A 23,996-nucleotide genomic window follows, 5' to 3' on the forward strand; every position below is an offset into this window, starting at 1 on the left:
TGCCTATGCAAACAAGATCAGCCCCTGAAGTTCTTTTCCACCCTCATCATAATTCACCACCAGATGTCAGGGTAGAGCTCATCCTGACTCTGCTTACATCTATATATATATATATATACACAGAGAGAGAGAGAGAGTACATATAAACAGTTTGCACACATATACTGACTATTATTTTAGGATATATTTTATATAATGATGTTAATTATGTTTTGTTTGTTGTATTAAAACTATTACACCAGATCTCGGTTGTGTCACAGAATCCCAGATCCTGGGCTCTCTCGGCTCCATACAGTCCCTGGGAGAAAACCCCTTCAGTGTGACATCCCTTTTCGGGGTCACACTCACTCTGGGGGGTTAAGAGCTAGGCTCCAGTGCCTCCTGGAACCACACCTCTCTGAGCCTTCAGCCTGCCTGTGTCTCATCATCAGCCCCCTCTTTTTCCCCAGTCCAGAAGCGACCTCCTTCTAGCTGAGCCCCCTATATTCCCTCCCCCACCAGCCCCACCTCCATTCTTTGTCTTTGTTCCTGAGCAAACAGGTCATCTGGGCCCCCTCTCCTTCATCTTTTGTTCCCTGACTGGCCAGAACCAGCTGCCTTCCAGGGCCCTCTCTTCTCTGCCCTTTGTCCTCCCACGGGCCAGAACCGACTGGCTCCCAAGATGGGCTGGACCTCCGGGTCACTGGTTGCTAAGTTCCACAGTGTCCAAGCCAATGTCCATGCTCCAGGCTGTAGGCGAGATCACACCTGGCCCTCTGCAACCACAACCCCCCTCTCCCACCACCACGTTACACATGCAGCACACAGGGAAACCGAGGCACAAACCGTATTCATGCAAAACACTAACAAAATACCCCACTTCGTCACAGGTTGTTTTTAAAATAAAAGTTTTGTGCAAATGTTCCATTTCCTAAAAGCTAATCATGGGATATTTTAGTTTTTAGAAAGGTTTCACAGAGATCTTGGCCATTTAAAACTAATGATCACTGGAAAAAATTCACTGGCTATGAATTTTTCCCAAAAAATATCCCACATTTTTCAATTAACCCTCCCCACCCCCACCTCCCATGTGCTAAAATATCTTCAGGACACAGAAAAAAAACAGAAATTTGAATTATTAAGATGATAGATAGATAGATAGATAGATGATAGATAATGCATTACAGGTAATTAACCCTTGCCCTCCCATATCATTAAGAGACGGACCCCAGTCCCCATGATCTCCATGTTAGCAGCCATGTCAGGTTTCGATCTCGACCTGGCGGTTCCAAGGTTTCCCAGTGAATCTCTTTTTTTCCTGCATTTGAACCTGGTAATTTCCAAGTCCCAGGAAAAATTTGACACGAGTCAAATACTGAGCTCCATACAATGCACAAAGATCCCTCGCCCAGTGCTGAGATGCGGCCGCCTCTGGGGTGGGGTGCGGGGGCTATTTATATAAGGATCTCTTGCCCACCTGGCCCTGAGATGCAGCCACCGACAGGTAGGGCATCTGTTTAACAGCCACCAAGGGAAACCTCCCCGGCACCTAATTAAAAAGAGTCTGAAATCAAATGGGGATTAACCAAGGCAGAATGTAACAAACCAAACTAGGGGCCGGCCCGGACACCAGGGTTCCTGCCCCGGCTCTCACCCGAAGGACCAGGGGTCTGCCCTGATCCGCATGGATCCAGCACAGCGAGTTCTAACCCACTAAACCTGGCAGCCACAGTCCCAGCAGGAATCTGCCCCGGGCTCGCCCCTTCCGCCATTGGCTGGGGACCTATGTCCAAGTGGCCATGCCCCACTGTTCAATGGGACTCTCTCACCTGCTCTCCACGGTTCTCGCCCAGCCCCGAACAGGTGGAGTAAACTCACTGACTTGAACCAGTTTCCCAGCACAGCTGACAGTGCCCACATGCATGGGGGCAGAGCTGACGTGCCAGTGGCCTGGGGCAGAGTGGGCCAGGGTATGGCTGGGTTGGGAGATTTAGGAGGACCCGGCCATTGGGACTGGTCCCAATGCCCCTAGGGGGTGCTGTGTTTCTTTTAGTTCTAGGTTTCTCCCAAACCCCTGTGTATCTCAACACCGGGCAAGGAGTCCTTGTATAAACAGTCCCGGCACCCCACCCCAGAGGCAGCCACATCTCAGCACTGGGGAGGGGCCCCTGTGTAAACAGCCCCCAGAACCCAGGCCAGATTCATCTGCGTCTCAGCTCTTAAGTAGAAGGACAGAGTCTGTGGTGGGCTGTGGAATCCAGCTGCTTCTCCTGATCCAGCCGATGACCCGGGTCCCATCCCAAGGGAATCCCCAGACTCAGTGACCCGGGACCTGGGAGGCGTTTGAGGAACCGAGAGACAGAAAACAAACATCTGCGCTCAATTGACCAGCTCGGATCTGCTGGCATCTCCCCTGCTGAGAGACCCTAGAGGGGAAAGGCCCCATGCCCCATTCCACCCACTCTCAGACAGTCCCCCTGCAGTGGGGTCAGAAGCCAGCTGTCCATGGGAATTGGCCTGTGTCTGTGACAATCTCCCTCTTGCGTCGATGGCACTGAGATTTCCAGCCATTGGAACCGGCTTGTGAAAGACATTCTAGGGCCACATTCACCTGCTGACTTCCCCTTCCTGTCTTGAAATCTCACTTCTCGCCGCAGCCCTTGCCCTGACACTCGCACCCACTCCCTGCCAGGCAGGTCTCCACATGCACCAGGTTCTTCCCATAGGAGTCGGGCTTCTCTAGCTGTCCTAACCGGGAATCTGCTGTTCCAGTGCGCTGTTCCCAGCCATCCCACCCCAGAGGTGGACGCATTTCAGCTCCAGCTGAGCAACCCCTGGGCAGTGTCGCTGTGTGGCTGTTCCCCAGCTGCCCCGCCTGGAGGTGGCTGCATCTCAGCTCGGGGTGAGTGATTAGTGACTGCAGCATGTACGATACGATAAGAGGTGTGAGCTGCTAGTGTTAAAATATTATTGTGTGATTGGAAAAAGCAGTAGTAGAGCTAGGATGGGGGACAGGTAACCAGGACTCCTGGATTTTATCCACGGTTCTACACTCAATGGACCAGCTCCTATCTTCTGGCGTCTCGCCTGCTGAGAGACCCTAGAGGGGAAGGACCCTTGTTCCCATTCCCACCCCGCAGAGCCAGCCAGTGCCCCACTCTGGGGCAGATTGAAGCCAGTGCCCCCTAGAGGGGACAGGCCCCAACCCCCATTCCCCCCACCCCTAGTCAATCCCCCTGTGGTAGGGCCGGAAGCCGGCTGTCCATGTTTGCTGGCCAGTATCTGTGACAATCTCTCTCTTGCGTCAATAGCACCAAAATCTCCAGCCCCTGGAACCAGCTTGTGCAAGACATTCTACTGCCAGTTTCACCAGCTGACTTCCCCTTCCTGTCTTGAATTCTCGCATCTTGCTGCAGCCCACGTCCTGACACTCGCACCCGCTCCGTCCCAGGCAGGTCTCCACACATACCCAGCTCTTCCCATAGGAGTCAAAATTCTCTAGCCATCCTACAGACATCTGCTGTTCCAGTGCGCTGTTCCTAGCCGCCCCACTCCAGAGACAGACGCATCTCAGCTTTGGGTGAGCAACCCCTGGGCAGTGTCGCTGTTCCCCAGCTGTCCCGTCCCAGAGGCGGATGCATCTCAGCTTGTGGTGAGTGATTAGCATCTGCAGCATGTACAATATGATAAGAGGTGTGAGCTGCTAATGTTCAAATATTATTGTGTGACTGGAAAAAGCAATAATAAAGGGATAGAGCTGGTATGTGGGGGCAGGGAGCCAGGACTCCTGGGTTCTATTCCTGACTCTGAGAGGGGAATGGGGTCTAGTGGTCAGAGCAGGGGGGGCTGGTAGCCAGGATTCCTGGGTTCTATTTCCAGCCACACAGGCAATATGCAGCCTGCCCCTGTTGCAGGGAAGCCACAGGCAGCCCCCACCAGAGGGAGGGGAATTTGGCAGGATGCTGGTGCTGGGATTTCTGAGAGAACATATTCCCCTGTCCCCCTCAGCACCCACTTCTGCTTTCACATTCCTGTGCATTCCACTTCCCCACACCCTGAGTCACAAACCCTGGGGAACCCGGGCTGCAGGATCGGAGAGCCAGGCGCTGGGCCCCCTCTGCAGGTCTAGGGGTGAGTGGAACTAGGGTGGGGGAGGGAGCTGGATGCTCTGTGGAGACTTGGGTGCCCCTCAATCCCGACCTGGAGCCCCTTGCCATCTCAGCCCTGGGCTGCACGTCCCCACAGCTCTGCTGGTGCCCGAGCCTGAGCAGGGTCCCACCCCAGTGCTCCGCCACCATGGAGACCACACTGGAGGTGTTGGCTCAGGGGGCCACGTACAGCAGGGGGTTCCCCAGTTTTCTACGTGCAAACTTCTTCCTCCAGCCGCATTTGCTCCATTGCCCCCACCATGGAGCTGTGTGGGGCACAGACCCCTTGGGGTCCCAGACACTGCACAGGGGCACGGCAGCCCCCCAGGGATGGGGATGTAGGCTGAAACTCTCAGGGCCGGCCTCTGCCCCTCCAGCCCTGGGCAGCGGGGCCTGTCCCACCCTGCTCTGGCAGGGGGATGGTGCATGGGCCAAGGGAGATCCAGGCTGAGACACCCTTCCCCACCCCCAGATCACTACACTTGTGACCAGCCCCAAGGCTGCAGAACTCCAGCCTTGCCCAGAGGGGGAACACTCCTCTGATTGGCTGCCCTGCCCACTTGCCCCGCCTCCTGGAGAAGGGCAGCCAATCAGTGGTGCTGCAGGAGCTGAGAGGAATTTTTAGGCAGGGGAAGGAAACAGGGAAGTGGCTTTGTAACGATGGTGGCTTTTGGTTGGACACTTCTGAGAGTGCCAATTGAGGGCAAATTGCTTAAAGCAGCGCAGTCCCAACCCAAGGCTGGGGTTCCTATACACACCAAGGCACCAACCAGCCAAACACAGAAGACTCCGGTTTTACCCCACTGGCTAACCGCAAGTCTCACAAGCAATTTCCTTAGACACTCCAGTTTCCCAGTATCACCACCAGTGCCACTCGTTATGGGGACAAATGGTTATGAAAACCACTACCCCAGTAAAAGAAAAAAGTTTCTCTCGATCCCATAGGACCAAGCCCCAGACCCAGGTCAATATACAAATCAGATCTTACCCACAAATCACACTGTTGCCAATCCTTTAGAATCTAAAATCTAAAGGTTTATTCATAAAAGAAAAAATATATAGATGAGAGCTAGAATTGGTTAAATGGAATCAATTACATACAGGAATGGCAAAGTTCTTGGGTCAGGCTTGTTGCAGTGATGGACTAAACTGCAGGTTCAAATCAAGTCTCTGGAACATCCCCAGCTGGGATATGTCATTCAGTCCTTTGCTCAGAGCTTCATTTTGTGGCAAAGTCCCTCCAGAGATTAGAAGCAGGATTGAAGACAAGATGGAGATGAGGCATCAGCCTTTTATAGTCTCTTCCAGGTGTAAGGACATCTCCTTGTTCTTACTGTGGAAAATTACAGCAAAATGGAGTTTGGAGTCTGTAACAGGGTGCTGGCTAGGAGAAACAAGCCAGGCCCCCTGTTAGCCCTGTTCCAGAGGAAGAAGGGTATTAGTTGGGCTGGATGAAGAGCCACACCCTAATTACCAGAGTTGGTCTCTGACTGCGTTTGTGGAGGGGCCGAGAGCAGGCACTGCTACACGTGGGGGCTTGTCTGGGATCCTGACACCAGCGACTGTGGTTGGCGGCCTTGGAGATGGAAGAGACCTTAAAATGGCTGGTGAAGCAGCAGGAGGAGATGCAACAGGCCCTGGTCAATGTCCAGTTGTCCCAGCAGACTGAGAAGCAGGCCTTCTTGACCTGGCAGGTGGAACAACAACAAAGCCTGCAGGATTTTATCAGGGAGCAGACCAACACCCAACTCCTACAGTGGGTGGTGAGTCCTGCGGTGAGTGAGGGCACCCAGGCTCCGGGCTGGGGACTATGCAAGATGAGCCTGGCAGATGACCCAGATGCATTCTTGGGGACATTTGAGCAGGTAGCCACGGGCGCTGGGTGGGAAAGGACAACCTGGGCCCTCCGGCTCATGCCGCACCTGATGGGAGAGGCTCAAGCCACCTATATGGCATTGAGTGACAAAAACGCTCGGGATTATGGGACAATATGGGCCGCTATTCTAGACCTGGTGGGTCTATCAGCTGAACGCTACCGGCAGAAGCTGCGGGCCACTCGCTGGATGTCGGCTGTGTGGCCCGGTGCCTTTACCCAGAGGTTAATGGACTGGGTGACCCAATGGTTACGGCCCGAGATACAGACCACGGTGGAGATTATGGACGGTGTGGTCCTGGAACAGTTGTTACAAAGCATCCCTGAGACAATACAGGTCTGGGTGAGGCGGCATCAGCAGGAGATTGTAGAGGCAGCAGTCAGGTTAACTGAAGAGTATATAGAGGCCGAGGGACCCCAGAGGGAGGACCAGCTCTGGAGGGATAGGGAGCCGGGGAGGAGACTAACCGAGCCGTTCTCCAGGCCAGCCCCATGAAAGAGGGGCGAGCTCCTAGGGACACCCGACCGACCGGCCAGGCTTACCTGCTGGCAATGCGGCAAACCGGGACATACAAGAGACTGCCCAGAGATGGAGTGTGGGTGGGCCGAGTTCAGTGGATGGATGCTGGTAGCGGGGCAGACAGGGGGATGGAACCTGCCCACTGTCCCTGTGAAAGTGGGAAGAAAACCCCAAGCCGGCGTGCTGGATACAGCATCCGGCTGTACGCTTGTATAGCAGGCATTGATAAAACCGCATTGGCTGGTCTGGGGGGCAAGAATGGCCCTGGGGTGCATACACAGGGACAAAAAGTATAACCAGGTGGCTCAGGTACCCCTGGAAGCGAATGGGGGTCCTGGAGTGGTTACCGTATCCAGTGGTGGTGGGCAGGGACTGGGGCTCACTACCAAGAAGGAAGAAAGGGGGCACCCACAAAAGGGGGGCATGCCACCCGAGCCAGAGGGCTGTTGGAATTGGGGATGGACCTAGATCTGTCGAGGCAAATAAAACTCCTAGACAACTGAGCCCAGAGTGCGTGGGTCCACGGGAGGCCTGCATAGGGGAACTCACAGGCTTAGGCCCCTCAGGGGAAGGGCTGGGCCCTGCTGAGGACCCCAGGGAAACAGCACCTGCGGATGAGGTCCAGAACCCACATGAAGATGTGGGGGAACTGAGGAAAGGAAGATCCCGCCGGATGAGGGGATAACTTTTGAGGCCGTCCCTCAGTACAGGAGGAGCTGGGGTCAGGGCCCCTGCCGCCGTGTGATTGGTGTGATGATCTGCAGGGGGAAGCAGAATTAGAGGGGCCGCCACTACCTCCGCAGTGTACCTTCTGTGGGAGGGGGATAGAGCGAGTGCTGGTGGAGGGGGCTGGGGCTCAACCGGTCCCAGGGGAAACCTTCCCCGCAGAAAGCCCCACTCCAAGTAAAAATAAAAAGCGAAAGGGCCAAAAGGCAGGTGGTCCGAGGGCAGCCGGACCGTATGCCTCTTAAGCGGGGAGGGGTGTAACAGGGTGCTGGCTAGGAGAAACAAGCCAGGCCCCTGTTAGCCCTGTCCCAGAGGAAGAAGGGTATTAGTTAGGCTGGCTGAAGGGCCGTGCCCTAATTACCAGAGTGGATCCACCTGCAGGCCTGGGTAGCCAGCCTGCCCTGTAAAGCTGGCTAAGAGACGGGCAGCAGGGGGAGACAGCAAAGGGAGGAGCATGGGCTCTAGATCCCTGCTGGCTGGGAAGCTAGTGGTCTCCAAGAGTGTTGGTCTCTGTAAACACTTGTAAATAGTAGGTGGTGGGAACGGACACAAACAATAAAAGGACACAGGTGCTGCACTTCAGTTGGTCTCTGACTGCGTTTGTGGAGGGGCCGGGAGAAGGCACTGCCTTAGAGTCACATGGGCAAGTCTAGGGCGACCAGACGTCCCGATAAAATCAGGACTGTCCCAATATTTAGGCATTTGTCCTGATATTTTGCACTGGTTTTGTTGTTGTTGGTTTTTTTTGCTCTGCTGGCGGGACTCTGCTTTTTTTTTGCTTAACCGCTCTAACCACTCAGTGACAGACTTGAAGGTGGCAATTTTACAACAAAAAACCTTCAAAAACAGACTCCAAAGAGGGACTGCTGAACTTGAATTAATATGCAAATTAGATACAATTAACTTAGGTTTGAACAGAGACTGGGAATGGTTGGGCCATTACACTAATTAAATCTATTTCCCCATGTTAAGTATCATCACACCTTCTATGGGTCATCTCGATTATCACTTCAAAGGTTTTTTTTCTTCTGCTGCTGATAGCTCATCTCAATTGATTGGCCTCTTACCGTTGGTATACGTACTTCCACCTTTTCATGTTCTCTGTATGTATATCTTCTTGCTGTATGTTCCAGTCTATGCATCTGATGAAGTGGGCTGTAGCCCATGACAGCTTATGCTCAAATTTGTTAGTCTCTAAGGTGCCACAAGTACTCCTCATCTTCTGACAATGGCCAATGCCAGGTGCACTAGAGAGAATGAACAGAACAGTAATCATCAAGTGATCCATCCTCTGTCACCCATTCCCAGCTTCTGGAAAACAGTGGCTAAGGACACCATTGATGGACCTGTCCTCCATGAATTTATCCTATTCTTTTTTGAAACGTGTTATAGTCTTGGCCTTCAGAAAATCCTCTGGCAAGGAGTTCCACTGGTTGACTGTACGTTGTGTGAATCAATACTTCCTTGTGTTTCTGTTAAACCTGCTGCCTCTTAATTTCATTTGGGGACTCCTAGTTCTTGTGTTACGGGCAGGGCCGGCTCTAGGTTTTTTGCCGCCCTAAGCAAAAAAAAAAAAAACCTCCGAGAGCGCAACTGCCGCCCGTGGAATTGCGTTTGGTTTGTTGGTGCCTAGAGCTGGTCCCGGTTATGGGGAGGAGTAAATAACACTTCCTTATTTACTTTCTCCACACCTGTCAGGATTTTATCGAGCTCTATCATATACCTCATTCGTCGTCTTTTTTCCAAGCTGAACAGTCCCAGACTTATTAATCTCTCCTCATATGGAACCTGTTCCATACCCCTCATCATTTTTGATGCCTTTTTCTGAACTCTTTCCAATTCCAGTTTGCGATAGGGCCACCAAATCTGCATGCAGTATACAAGATGTGGGTGTACCATGGATTTATATAGGGGAAATATGACATTTTCTGCCTTATTAACTATCCCTTTCTTAATGATTCCCAACATTCTGTTCACTTTTTTGATGATCTTTCCACACTGATGAATGTTTTCAGAGAACTATCGACAATACCCCAAAATCTCTTTTTTGACTGGTAACAGCTCAATTTATATGTATAGGTAGGATTATGTTTCCCAATGTGCATAACTTTGCATTTATTAACATTGAATTAGGTTACCCAGTCACCCAGTTATGTGAAATCCCTTTGTAGCTCTTCGCAGTCACCTTTGAATTTAACTATCTTGAGTAGTTTTGTACCATATGCAAATTTTGCCACCTCACTGTTTACCCCTTTTTCCAGATCATTTATGAATTTGTTGAACAGCACTGGTCCCAATACAGACCCCGGGAAACACTGCTATTTATCTCTCTCCACTCTGAAAATTGACCATTTATTCCTATCCTTTCTTTCCTATCTTTTAACCAGTTATTCATCCAGAAGAGGACCTTCCCACTTATCCCATGACAGCTTACTTTGCTTAAGAGCCTTTCGGGAGGGACCTTGTCAAAGGCTTTCTGAAAATATAAGTACATCAACTGGGTCACCCTTCTACACGTACTTGTTGACTCCCTCAACAAATTCTAGTAGATTGGTGATGCATGATTTCCCTTTATAAAAACAACGTTGAGCCTTCCCATCAAATCCTGTTCATCTATGCATCTGATAATTCTGTTCTTTACTGTAGTTTCATACAGTTTGCCCGGAACTGAAGTTAGGCTTAGTGACCTCTAATTGCCGGGATCACTGCAGGAGCCTTTTTTAAAAATTGGTGTCACATTAGCTATCCTCCAGTCATCTGGCAGAGAAGCTGATTTAAATGATAGGTTACATAACACAGCTAGTAGTTCTGCAATTTCACATTTGAGTTCCATCAGAAGTCTTCTCCAGCTTCCTTATGAGAATGTCATGTGGGACTGTGTCAAAAGCCTTGCTGAAGTCCAGTTATATTATGTCCACATCGCTTTCCCCCAGCCCTCAACCAGTTACCTCATCAAAGAAGGAAATCAAGCTGGTTTGGCAGGATTTGTTCTTGGTAAATCCATGCTGGTGATGACCCCTGCGTCCTCACAAATTGAAGATTTTATACATTGTTCTGGTAGCTTTCCAGGTGTCGAGGTCAGGCTGACTGGTCTATAGTTCCCCGGCTCCTCCTTTTTCCCCTTTTAAAGATCCCCTTCTTCCGTATTCTGGGATGTCTCCTGGCATCCATGAGTTTCAAAATATTATTTCCGGTGGCTCCAAGATTTCTTCCACTAATTCCTTCAGCACCACAGGTTGCATGGCATCCTGCCCCACTGATCTGAATTCATTCAGATGGGTCAGAAGATCTCTGATGTGTTCTTTACTTATCCCAATCTGCCGCCCTTCCCCTTCATTGTCCATGGTAACTTCACTGGTGGCCTGCTCACATGTTGTTTTTTGTGGGAAGACTGAAGCAAAGCAGGCATTGAGCAGCGCTGCCTAACCACTATATTCTGCCTCCACTCTCACACTTCCCACCCTCCCGTCTGTCTCTAGGCCTGTCCCGGACTGATGCCCCAGCCATGGGCAGAGTCCTGCTGCCACAGCAGGACCTCGGGAAACAGGTGCTCCCACCTCAGGGCTCCTGCTGGAGAGCAGGGGGTCCTGCCACGCTGATGGTCCTGATCCTCGCCCTGCTCTGGAGGGGTAAGTAAGAAGCACCTGCAGCCCCAGTGCAGGGGGAAGGGCAGAACGTGCGGTAAACAGTGCCAGGTCTGTCCCAGAACTTGAAAGGGAGACTGACCAGAGGGGAGGGGAGCCCAGTGCCCCAGTGTGGTCCTAGAGGCGCTGAGCGACAGGAAGTGGGCAGGGGGCTCGATGTAGGGAGGAATGAAAATTTAAATTGATTGAGATTTGGTCAAGGACTCAGGGCTGGGCTCGCAGGGGGCTGCAGGTCGGGAGTGAGGGGCACCGGCAGAGCTGGGGGCAGGGAGCTCAGGGTTGGTCTCTGCTCTCTATGGATCCCACTTTGATCCCTCTCCATCCCCTGCAGGGTCTCTGTCCCAGGAGTCTGGTTATTCCCTGAAGGTGCTGCAGTCGGTGTCGGTGCAGCGCGGTCTCTGCGTTCTCGTCCCCTGCACCTTCACGTACCCAGGCTCGTCTGACACTGACCATCCCCAGGCTCGTCTCTACGGATACTGGTTCAAGGATCAGGTCAATGTGGACTATGATCCCCCCGTGGCCAGCAGTGACCCCAGCCGGGAAGTGTCGCAGGAGACCCAGGGCCGGTTCCGACTGGTGGGGAATCCAGAGCTTGGTGACTGCTCCATGCAAATCAGCGACATGCAATGGAGGGACAGAGGGAAATATTTCTTTAGAGTTGAGGGAGACTTTAAATACAGTTACCGCTCCAATTCCGATGGCACTGACGCAATGCTCACAATCTCCGTGTCAGGTAAGAACAGCTGCAGTCACCGCTCATTAGCCCCCCTTAGCCAGCCAGTTCCTGCCATGGGGCCGGATTGGAGTCACGCCCCTAGAGGGGAAAGGCCCCGTGTCCACGGCTGATTCTTTCCCCTCTCCCCATGTCTCAGGGCTGACAGAGAAGCCAGAGATCCGGATCTCACCGGCGCGGGGGTTTCCAGGGACGCTGCTGCCTGGGGAGCCGGTGACTATGACGTGCACGGCCCCCGGGCGCTGCTCCGGGCCTCCTCCCCAAGTCACCTGGACAGGGTCATTCAGCAACACAGCCCGGGACGTCTCAGCCCAGCTGCCAAATGGCACCTGGGCTCATAGCTCTGCTCTGAGCTTCACGCCCACCTCGATTGACCATGGCAAAGAGCTCGTCTGCAGAGTCACCTTCAACCCAGCAGGGGGACCTTTCACCAGCAGAACCGTCCAGCTCTGCGTCAGCTGTGAGTGACCCACCCAGCCCCTCCAAGCCCCCTCCGCTGGGATCCCCACTCCTGGGCTCCCCAGACCTGCCCTCCAGCCTCACCCCCAACTCAGCCCTGTGCTGAGATCCCCACGCCCCACCATGCACCCTCATCCAATTCTACTCTAGGCTCCTTCCCCCCACACCTTCCAGCCCCTCCTCTCTTGGGATCCTCACAACCTTCCTGCCCCCCTTGGCTATGGCTCCCCCCTCCCATCCACGCCCTCAGGTCCCCAGGCTCTTCCCTTCTGGGATCCTCTCTACCCCTGACCTGCTCTACCCTGAGAATCCTCCTGTGCTGGGATCCACCCCTCCCCATTTCAGTCCCCTGTTGCAGGGAGTCTCCCCCCTCACACCAGCCACCCCAGTTCCCCCTGAGATCCCCCCAGACTGTCCCACTGCATCTCCTCCACCCCCTCCCCTTTCTGCAGGGATCGGTGGATGCTCTATATGGGGCAGAGTGTTAACGGGATCCAGTTGCTGTTGGGCACTAAACACGCTCTGGGTCAGTGCCCAGAGACCTCGGCCCGCCCTGCCCCAGGGAAACCCCCGTTAAATGGCCCGAGCCCCATGAGCCCGACCCAACGGACCCAGGCTCTGAGGCTCGGCACCGCGGGGCTTTGAGGGCAGCGTGGACAGACCCTGCCAGGCCGGACCAGCGGGTATCAGCATCCAGCTGTTCTGCGTGTTACTTTTAGCCGCCCCTCTGGGCGCAGCCAGGCTGCAAAATACCCAGGCCTGGCCAGCTAAGCCAGAGGGTGAAAGGAGAGGGCTGGGGAGAGATGAACCAAGAGGGGAGGCAAAGGAACGATGATGAGGGTGTCTGATGTTCCTGGTGGTGGCTGGGTCTGGAGCGGGGGTGGGAGTGGGATTATTTAGACCCCTGGCTCTGGCCCACCCTGCGGAGAATACATTTGGGGAGCAGCTGAATTCCCGGGCACCTGGCAGACGGTGGCACCAAGATGGCGACACTCGCCCCAGTACCCAGGCCTGAGCAGCCTGGCCCCTCGTTAGTGCTTCTGCCAATTAGGCCGAATTTAAACCCACCATTTTTGGTCCCTTGGGTTTCGATTTCCCACAGCCCTGGGTTCCGTCAGGCACCTCTTGGGTCAGGCTCAGTCGGGTCTGTCTCTTCCCTTCCCTGCCCACGGGTCTTGTGTCACTCCAGGGACTTTCCCGTCTCCCAGCTGAGCTCACAGCAAGGGTCCATGTCTAGGCTCAGTGATCACTAGTGACTCCCCGCCCCCTGCACCATGGTGCTGTTCAGCCCCCCTGATCTCCCCTGTCTGGTTTGTGTTACAGACCCGCTTGGGCCCCTCAGCATCACCGGTACCCTGACCAGGAATGGACGCCCCGGTGAGAGGCCGCACTGCGAGCCCCGGGAATCAGCGACCGCCTCCTAGTCACGCTCTGCCCGCGCTCAGGGCCAAGCGCCAGGCTCAGCTGGGTCAGGCTGATCCATGCCCGGAGGGGAGAGCCCAAGGAAGCCTCAGGGCTGTAAGGAAGGAGGTGGGAGTAGCAGGCCTGGTTCCCCTCTGTCTCCAGAGCCTGGTGCATCATTAGGGGGGCACTGGGCAGCGGGGAGGAGATGGGTTATGGGCCGATCTCTGCGACGGAGACCTGCTGCCATGGAAAGGCACCGAGATTGTGCATCCACCCAAGAGCTGGCTACGTCCCCACGCTGGGCGACGGGTCCCTGTATAAACAGTCCCCATGTCCCACCCCAGTGGTGATTGCATCTCAGCTCCTTAGTGGGGAATCTCTGGGGGGACCAAGGAACACCTGATCATCTTTTCCAGATGTGTGGAAAGCTGAGGGCGACGCGATGTCTCTACTGACCCACGAGGGCGACTCCCTGACCCTGAGCTGTGAGGCTGGGAGCAGAATCGAGGCCACCCTGAGCTGGGCCAAGGGGAACAAGTCCCTGAGCCCTGGCCAGGGAGGGGCCGGGCACCTGGAGCTGTTGAATCTCAGCAGAGGGGACGCTGGGGAGTATCGGTGTTGGGCAAAGAATTCCTACGGTTTGGCCAGCCGGGCCCTGCGTGTGCACGTGCAGTGTAAGGCACTAGGGGGCGCCGTGCACAGGGAGGGTCATCAGTGGAGGGAGCTCAGGGGCAGGTGGTCAGTAGGGAGCACCTTGACTCACGGGATGGGCGGGGCATCCATGGGGGGTGCTGGGCTGCGGAGGGAGAGGGGGGTCAGTGGGCGGTGCTGGGCTGCATGTGGGGACAGGGTATCCATGGGGGGTGCTTCGCTGTGGAGCATGGGGTTAGTGGGGGGTGCTCTCCAATCTAATACGTTGCCATGGGTATTTCAGCTCCAGTGAGGACTCTGCAAATCACCATCTCCAGAGCTAACAGGAGCGACCCCCAGCTATTCCAAGGTATCGCTAGGGGGTCGGGAAGTGGGAACGGGGCCTTTCCTGTCTAGGGGGCACTGGCCCTGATCCAGCCCCCGGGCAGGGACTGGCTGGCTCAGGGTGCGAGTGGCTCTGAATTATTTCTATTCCCAGACCCCAGCACCGTGGTGGTGAATGGTTCATAGCTCACGGCCCGGGAGGGGGACTCCCTGCTGTTCCTCTGCTCCATTGCAGGCAGCCCCCCCGCGGATCTGTGCTGGGTGAGGGGGGGCCGAGCCGTCGAGGACACCCGCTCCGCGGGGGAGAATCCGCTGCGGTTGGAGCTGCCCAACGTGACGGCCGAGGACGGGGGGCTGTACGGGTGCTGGGCCCAGAACAAGGAGATCTCTGCCCAGGGGACGTTCCAGCTGCTCGTCGAGTGTGAGTGGGGTTAACCCCAGGACGCTGACACTGGAGAGTAGCAGTGTTAATCCATGAGACTCCTCGCCACTGAGTACTAGCAGGTGTCATAGGTGCCTGGCCCCTTTAAATGGAGACAGTGCAAACCCCCCCTCCCCTGCCCCATGCCATAGTTAGCCCCAAGGAGGACAGCTGATGCTTGACTGTACTCCTGGGGCGTCTACAAGGGCTGTGAGCGCCCAGACTGAGGGCAGAGAAGCAGGTGGGTTGGTGTGAAGCGCAGCTGGCTGAGGATGGGGCCAGATCAGCGCCCAGCAGCCGGCTGAAGATACACCCAGGGCAGAAGGGCCCACAGGACTCCCTGCCACTGGATATTAGCAGATTAATCTATGGCACTCGCTTCCCCTGGGTATTAGTAAGGTTAACCCACAGGACTCCCTGCCACTGGATGTGAGTGGGGTTAAGCTGTGGGACTCCCTGCCCCAGGGTTTCTCTCTCTGACTACTAATTTGTTGCTATGTCTCCTGCTCTCCCCAGACAGCCCCCGGCCGGGGACCAGGCTGAACTCGTCCTGCCAGCGCCAGGGGCCCAGAATCAGCTGCAGCTGCTCCCTGCGCTCCCACCCCCCACCCCGGCTCCAGTGGCAGGTGGACGGGAAGCCCGTGGCTGGGAACGGCTCATGGGGGGCCCTGCAGGTCAGCTCCTGGTCCCAGGGGGATGAGGCTGTCAGCACCCTGAGCTGGACGGGGAGCGGGGACAGGGGCCCCCAGATCTTCTGCCTCGGTTTCAACCCCCACGGGACCTACGGTGCCCTGCACTTTGACTTCAGCCCCCCACGGAGAGGTGAGATACTCGGACTCCTGGGTTTTGTCCCCAGGTCAGGGATCAGGAGGGAGCCAGGATTCCTGGGTTCTCTCCGCAGCCCTGGAAGAAGAGTGGAGTCTGGGAGTTTGAAGCCCCAGGATTCCTAGATTCTATTCCCAGTTCTGGGAGGGGAGTGGGGTCTAATGGTTAGAGCAGGGGGCTGGAAGCCGAGACTCCTGGATTTTCTCCCAGCCATGCCCTGTGCTGTGTGTTTTTGCAGGTGCGGAGAAGCCTGGCAAGCTGCTGGGCGTCGGGGTGGCCTGTGGGCTGGGGGTCGCTGTCGGCATCTTCCTTCTCGGGCTCTGTGTGCACAAGTGAGTCTGACGCCTCCCGCCCTGACACCCAGCTGCCCCCACCCCCAATATCCCATTGAGATCCCCTTAGGGTTACCATATTTTAATGCCACAAAAAGAGGACACTCCACGGGGCCCTGGCCCCACCCCAACTCCACCCCTTCCCCTCCCCTGCCCCGCCCCAATTCCACCCCTTCCCCAAAGTCCACGCCCCAACTCTGTCCCCTCTCCTGAACACTCCGCCCCCCTGTTCTTCCCCCTCCCCTGCTTCCCGTGAATCAAATGTTTGCGGGAAGCCTGAAACAGGCAGGCAGCAGGTAAGCTGGGGCTGGGGCGGTGGCGGTGGTGGGGGGGGCCCGAGGAGGCGCAGCCCAGTCCGGTCCCTCCGGTGGCCGGCCCCGGCCAAGAGGCTCTGGCCCTGGCATCTCCAGCCTGGCTCGGCTCGGGCCCTGGGGCGCCGGCCCCGGTTCCGGTCGAGCGCGCTGGCCCCAGTTCTTTCCGAGCGGCTCTGGCCTGCCCCTGGCCCCAGCAGCTCCGTCCTGAGCCCGATCACCCCCAGCCCCGGTCCCAGCGGCTCCGGTTCCGGCCCCAGCGGCTCCAGCCCGGAACCAAGCCCCACGACCCCTCCCTATTTTCCCAGACGTGTCGGGCTTTTTGGAATTTCCTCCTGGATGGGGATTTGAGGACCAAAAAGCCCGACATGTCCGGGAAAATCCGGCCGTATGGTAACCCTAGATCCCCTGCCTTCTCCCCTGGGCTATTCCTGCCCCCCCAAGACCCTCTCCAACCCCTCTCCCTGGCCTATCCTAGTCCCCTGCACTCTAGTGTCCCATAATCGTGTCCCCCTTTTCTCCCTCCCCACGGGGCTATTCTACACCACTGCCCCAGTCTCATGAGTCCATCCTGATCCGTCTCCACACAGGCTGCGAGGCCGGGAGCTGTCACCCCCCAGCAGTGAGCTCAGGGAGATGGCTAACGAGAGCCAGGCCGAGCACACAGCCGACAAGGCCAGCCTGATCTACAGTAACGTCCCCACAATCCCCATGGTATGTACCTAGTCCTCCTGGGGGACGAGACCCACCTGCACTTCCCACCCCATCCCATCTCTGCCCCCCTCCATTTCTTCTCCTCCCTCTCCCCGCCCTGCTTTCCCACCCCCTTAATGAATGCAGGACTATAAGTCAGGCTTTCAGCAGGGCACCGAACCCCCCGCATGTGTGCCCAGTGCAAGAAATGCAGCCCTGTCACCAACCTGGGCTCTCTGAATGGCATGGGATCGGCTCCTGCATGCAGAAAATGCACCTCACCCCTCAGGTCTCACTCAGAGGGGAGGACATGCAGCGAATGCATTCTTGTGCATTCACAAAGTGCACAGGACTAGATTGGAGCTGGAATGCTGCCAAACCCTGGGCGTCTCCCGAATGCACCAGCGGGGCAAGAAATGCATTTCTGTGGTTGCTGCTATGGTATTAGGTGCATATGCTCCAAAAATGCATGCAGAGGGCACGTTGTCTGTTGCAAATATATGCACCCTGCAGAAAATGCAATGAATGTATCTGCATAGTCTATCCAACCACAAGATGCATGGGATCAAATCATGCATGCACGGTGCATAAAATGCACACAGCCCCATTCATCTTGCTAATGCATTGCCGGCGCAGGTAATGTAGAGAATGCATTAACTTAACTGGTGCTGGATGCATGAGATCAGTGCATGCATGCACAGTGTGTAAAATGCACACTACCCCATGTATCCTGCCAGTGCAGGCAATGCAATTAATGTATTAACTTCACCGGTGCTGCCCCAAGCTGCATGGGAGCTGTTCATGCATGCCCGGTGCATGAAATCCAGTCTATACATTTCCTGAACCTGTTCTGTGATGAGATGCATGAGATGAAATCCTGCATGCGTGGTTCATGAAATGCACACACCCCCATGCATCTTGCTAATGCGTGGCCTGTGCAGCTGAGGCAGTGAATGCATTAACCGAGCTGGTGTTGACATGGGATCGGCTCATGCATGCAGCGAATGTGAAACACCCAATCCCACCTCTCTTGCTAGTGCACTCCCTGTGCAGGAAATACATTTGCATAGAGGGAAACGAGGCCTGGGGCAGCCCATGCAATCAGCTCAGCAGGGTGGATGCAAGTCTCTGCCTGGTGTCTCTGCCTTGCTTCTCGCTCAGGATCACAAGACTCCAGCTGCCCGCCAGACCAAAGACGTCCAGGATGGGGCTGCAGCAGCCCAGGCCCCGCTAGGCCCCGGGGAGCCAGATGAGCAGTATTACGCCTCCATCAACTTCTCCAAGCCGCAGCACAAAGGGGGGGAGCCTCCGGAGGCCCCGGACACGGAATATTCCGAGGTCCAGCGGAAATAGCCCCTTAGCAACATGGGCCTAGGCTGGGCATCTCCAGCCCATCCAGTGCTGTTGGGGGATCACAGCGAGGGGGAAAGAGGGCAAAGGGTTGGCCCAGGACTGGACCCAGGACGTGGGAAACCTGGGTGCAACTCCCTGCTCTGCCCCGGACTCAGGGCAGAGTCAACTAGGCCTTGGAGATTCTGGAGCGCTGCATTGTGGGGAAGTATCCCAGAGTCCTCTGCAGCCAGGTCCCAAAGCCTGCCCCCTCCCAAACCCCACTGCCCCCGGGGGAAAGAGCCTCTGACCTCTCAGCCACAGAGAGTCTCTCTTCTACCCTGCCTGAGTCCTCACCCCCTCCTTTCACAGATGGACAGGACTTTCAAGCTTAGGGGCAGCAGCTGGCAGGAGCGGAGGGATGGGCTTGTGTCTAAGGTGCTGGCCTCGTGCTCAGGCTTCCTGGGTTTTAGTCCCGGCTCCACTCAAAACACTGTAGATTGTAGAACCAATGTGAATAAAATTGTTTTTAAGTTATCCACTGTACCATTGTAACTTCTTTCAGAGTAGCAGCCGTGTTAGTCTCTATCCGCAAAAAGAAGAACAGGAGTACTTGTGGCACCTTAGAGACTAACAAATTTATTAGAGCATAAGCTTTCGTGGACTACAGCCCACTGATATATGCATCCGAAGAAGTGGGCTGTAGCCCACGAAAGCTTATGCTCTAATAAATTTGTTAGTCTCTAAGGTGCCACAAGTCCTCCTGTTCTTCTTTTTATTGTAACTTCTGTTGCCTACATTGTAACTTTCATTACACTTGCCATTTTGCCTACATTGTAACTTCTGTGCCATATTGTAATTCAAACCCCATTTTAAAACGCTTACTCCATTTTGTAAGGGCTTGCTGCAACCTTCATTTTTGCAAACCCTGCTGTAATTTTATTAGTCTAGTTAAGATGTGTGAATGAGGGATGTATGGGTGATAAAATCAACCTCCAGCACCAGCCCGTCCTGATGAGATAAAGTTCAAATACCAACGGCTGAAGAACTAGACAACAGCCCTAACTCAAGCAAGAAGCATCCACCTTAAAAAGAAACAACAGAAGAAAGATCAAAGCCAGGTCCCAGGCTGACAGTCACGCCTGCAATTGACGGGTGGTCAAGTCAAACCCAGAGGCCGGGTGACACAGGGAGACCTAGAGGCTTTGAATCCAAAACTCCTATAAAAAGGAAGGGTGAGATGAGAGACTTTGGTTCTGCTATCAACATCAAGAAGCATCGGTGCGCGCCCGACAGAGACCCGGCTCCCCCTCGTGCTCAGCTCTCCTGGCCAGTTAGCTGCCACGAGCTAGGATCCCAAGCTGCGAACTCAAACTACACTCAGGACTGGTAACTATCCAGCAGCTGCAAAACATTTTGGGGTGTGTGTGTGTGTGTGTGTGTGTGTGTGTGTGTGTGTGTGTGAGTGAGTGTATGTGTATAAGCATTAAGGTATTTGCTAATAGTTACAAATTAATAATAGATGTGGCATCTTTGCCTTGACCCCTAAAACGATCCTGTATAAGTTTGTGGGACTACATTATTGGTGGAGAATGCAAAAGGGGGAGCAAGCATAAAATCCACAGTTATTATAAAACTGGTGTGCACACCGCCAGCTTTAGCAAGCCTGGCACTCGAAAAAAAAAAGTGTAAACTTTCAGTTAATTAACCAAACTCTGAAGGATATAGGAGTTTAGGTTTAAATTGTGTTATAGAGGTACATACACCCTCAGCCATAGCAAGACTGAGCTAAAAAGGAAAACTTATAGATTCATAGATTCATAGATTCTAGGACTGGAAGGGACCTCGAGAGGTCATCGAGTCCAGTCCCCTGCCCGCATGGCAGGACCAAATACCGTCTAGACCATCCCTGATAGACATTTATCTAACCTACTCTTAAATATCTCCAGAGATGGAGATTCCACAACCTCCCTGGGCAATTTATTCCAGTGTTTAACCACCCTGACAGTGAGGAACTTTTTCCTAATGTCCAACCTAGATCTCCCTTGCTGCAGTTTAAACCCATTGCTTCTTGTTCTATCCTTAGAGGCTAAGGTGAACAAGTTTTCTCCCTCCTCCTTATGACACCCTTTTAGATACCTGAAAACTGCTATCATGTCCCCTCTCAGTCTTCTCTTTTCCAAAGTAAACAAACCCAATTCTTTCAGCCTTCCTTCATAGGTCATGTTCTCAAGACCTTTAATCATTCTTGTTGCTCTTCTCTGGACCCTTTCCAATTTCTCCACATCTTTTTTAAAATGTGGTGCCCAGAATTGGACACAATACTCCAGCTGAGGCCTAACCAGCGCAGAGTAGAGCGGAAGAATGACTTCTCGTGTCTTGCTCACAACACACCTGTTAATACATCCCAGAATCATGTTTGCTTTTTTTGCAACAGCATCACACTGTTGACTCATATTTAGCTTGTGGTCCGCTATAACCCCTAGATCCCTTTCTGCCGTACTCCTTCCTAGACAGTCTCTTCCCATTCTGTATGTGTGAAACTGATTGTTCCTTCCTAAGTGGAGCACTTTGCATTTGTCTTTGTTAAACTTCATCCTATTTACCTCAGCCCATTTCTCCAATTTGTCCAGATCATTTTGAATTATGACCCTGTCCTCCAAAGCAGTTGCAATCCCTCCCAGTTTGGTATCATCTGCAAACTTAATAAGCGTACTTTCTATGCCAATATCTAAGTCGTCGATGAAGATATTGAACAGAGCCGGTCCCAAAACAGACCCCTGCGGTACCCCACTCGTTACGCCTTTCCAGCAGGATTGGGAACCATTAATAACAACTCTCTGAGTATGGTTATCCAGCCAGTTATGCACCCACCTTATAGTAGCCCCATCTAAATTGTATTTGCCTAGTTTATCGATAAGAATATCATGCGAGACTGTATCAAATGCCTTACTAAAGTCTAGGTATACCACATCCACCGCTTCACCCTTATCCACAAGGCTCGTTATCCTATCAAAGAAAGCTATCAGATTGGTTTGACATGATTTGTTCTTCACAAATCCATGCTGGCTGTTCCCTATCACCTTACCACCTTCCAAGTGTTTGCAGATGATTTCCTTAATTACTTGCTCCATTATCTTCCCTGGCACAGAAGTTAAACTAACTGGTCTGTAGTTTCCTGGGTTGTTTTTATTTCTCTTTTTATAGATGGGCACTATATTTGCCCTTTTCCAGTCTTCTGGAATCTCTCCCGTCTCCCATGATTTTCCAAAGATAATAGCTAGAGGCTCAGATACCTCCTCTATTAGCTCCTTGAGTATTCTAGGATGCATTTCATCAGGCCCTGGTGACTTGCAGGCATCTAACTTTTCTAAGTGATTTTTTAACTTGTTCTTTTTTTATTTTATCTGCTGAAACTACCCCCTTCCCATTAGCATTCACTATGTTAGGCATTCCTTCAGACTTCTCAGTGAAGACCGAAACAAAGAAGTCATTAAGCATCTCCGCCATTTCCAAGTTTCCTGTTACTGTTTCTCCCTCTTCACTAAGCAGTGGGCCTACCCTGTCTTTGGTCTTCCTCTTGCTTCTAATGTATTGATAAAAAGTCGTCTTGTTTCCCTTTATTCCCGTAGCTAGTTTGAGCTCATTTTGTGCCTTTGCCTTTCTAATCTTGCCCCTGCATTACTGTGTTGTTTGCCTATATTCATCCTTTGTAATCTGTCCCAGTTTCCATTTTTTATATGACTCCTTTTTATTTTTTCGATCATGCAAGATCTCATGGTTAAGCCAAGGTGGTCTTTTGCCACATTTCCTATCTTTCCTACCCAGCGGAATAGCTTGCTTTTGGGCTCTTAATAGTGTCCCTTTGAAAAACTGCCAATTCTCCTCAGTTGTTTTTCCCCTCAGTCTTGATTTCCATGGAACCTTCCCTATCAGCTCTCCGAGCTTACCAAAATCCGCCTTCCTGAAATCCATTGTCTCTATTTCGCTGTTTTCCCTTCTACCCTTCCTTAGAATTGCAAACTCTATGATTTCATGATCACTTTCACCCAGGCTGCCTTCTACTTTCAAATTCTCAACGAGTTCCTCCCTATTTGTTAAAATCAAATCTAGAACAGCTTCCCCCCTAGTAGCTTTTTCAACCTTCTGAAATAAAAAGTTGTCTCCAATGCAGTCCAAGAATTTGTTGGATAGTCTGTGCCCCGCTGTGTTATTTTCCCAACATATATCCGGATAGTTGAAGTCCCCCATCACCACCAAATCTTGGGCTTTGGATGATTTTGTTAGTTGCTTAAAAAAAGCCTCATCCACCTCTTCCACCTGGTTAGGTGACCTGTAGTAGACTCCTAGCATGACATCTCCCTTGTTTTTTACCCCTTTTAGCCTAACCCAGAGACTCTCAACACTTCCGTCTCCTATGTCCATCTCTACCTCAGTCCAAGTGTGTACATTTTTAATATATAAGGCAACACCTCCTCCCTTTTCCCCTGTCTATCCTTCCTGAGCAAGCTGTACCCATCCACACCAACATTCCAATCATGTGTATTATCCCACCAAGTTTCAGTGATGCCAACAATGTCATAGTTGTATTTATTTATTAGCACTTCCAGTTCTTCCTGCTTATTGCCCATACTTCTCGCATTTGTATATAGGCATCTAAGATACTGGTTTGATCTTGCCTCCCAGTTTTGTCCTGACCCTCCTTTCTCTCTGCCAATATAGCCCACACTCCCTCTCGTTTCCGACCCATCTCCCCGGTCTCCATGTTCCCCACTTACCTGTGGGCTTTGCTCACCTGTCCCCGTCGAACCTAGTTTAAAGCCCTCCTCACTAGGTTAGCCAGTCTGTGTCCAAATAGGGTCTTTCCTCTCCTCGAAAAGTGAACGCCATCTCTGCCTAGCAGTCCTTCCTCGAATAGCATCCCGTGGTCTAGGAAGCCAAAGCCCTCCTGGCGACACCATCTTCGCAGCCAGGCATTCACCTCCATGATGCATCTGTCTCTGCCTAGGCCCCTACCTTTGACAGGAAGAATTGAAGAGAATACCACCTGCGCTCCAAACTCCTTCACCCGTACTCCCAGAGCCCTGAGTCACTCTTGATCCGCTCAGTGTCACACCGCGCAGTATCATTTGTGCCCACATGGATGAGTAGCATGGGGTAGTAGTCAGAGGGCTGGATAATCCTCGACAATGCCTCCGTAACGTCTCGGATACGGGCTCCCGGCAAGCAGCATACCTCCCGAGATGAATTGTCAGTGCGACAGATAGGTGCCTCCGTCCCCCTCAGCAGAGAGTCTCCGACCACCACTACCCTACGTTTCCTATTCGCAGTGGTGGCAGCAGACCTCCCAGCCTTAGGGGTACGAGGCTTCTCCTCCTTTACTGTAGGGAGTGATTCCTTCTTTCCTGTATCAAGAAGAGCATAACGGTTACCTATAACCACGGCAGGAGGGTTTGGAGCAGGGGTGGAGCGCTGCCTGCTGCCAGAAGTAACCAGCTGCCAGTGTCCACCCTGAGCCATCTCCTCCTCCACCAGTGGTGTATCAGCAGTCCTGTGTACTGGGACAGCTACCTCAGCTGTCTCCACATGGACACTGTCGAGGAATTGCTTGTGGATTCGGATGC

At 53.3% G+C, this 23,996-nt stretch overlaps 1 protein-coding gene across 1 annotated transcript in view; it reads left to right on the top strand.

Moving 5' to 3' along the window:
- Positions 1 to 18,884, top strand: part of LOC117869864 (sialic acid-binding Ig-like lectin 5) — a 72,597-nt gene extending 53,713 nt beyond the window's left edge. The window contains exons 10-13 of the mRNA XM_034756973.1: positions 15,399 to 15,704; positions 15,946 to 16,039; positions 16,941 to 17,064; positions 18,205 to 18,884. Of these exons, the coding sequence (XP_034612864.1) occupies positions 15,399 to 15,704; positions 15,946 to 16,039; positions 16,941 to 17,064; positions 18,205 to 18,396 (716 nt within the window). The 3' untranslated portion in view covers positions 18,397 to 18,884. The remainder of the gene's footprint in view (positions 1 to 15,398; positions 15,705 to 15,945; positions 16,040 to 16,940; positions 17,065 to 18,204) is intronic.
- Positions 18,885 to 23,996: the final 5,112 nt, after the last annotated feature.

The sequence above is a fragment of the Trachemys scripta genome, chromosome 24, assembly GCF_013100865.1.
Source record: "Trachemys scripta elegans isolate TJP31775 chromosome 24, CAS_Tse_1.0, whole genome shotgun sequence".
NCBI lineage: Eukaryota > Metazoa > Chordata > Testudines > Emydidae > Trachemys > Trachemys scripta.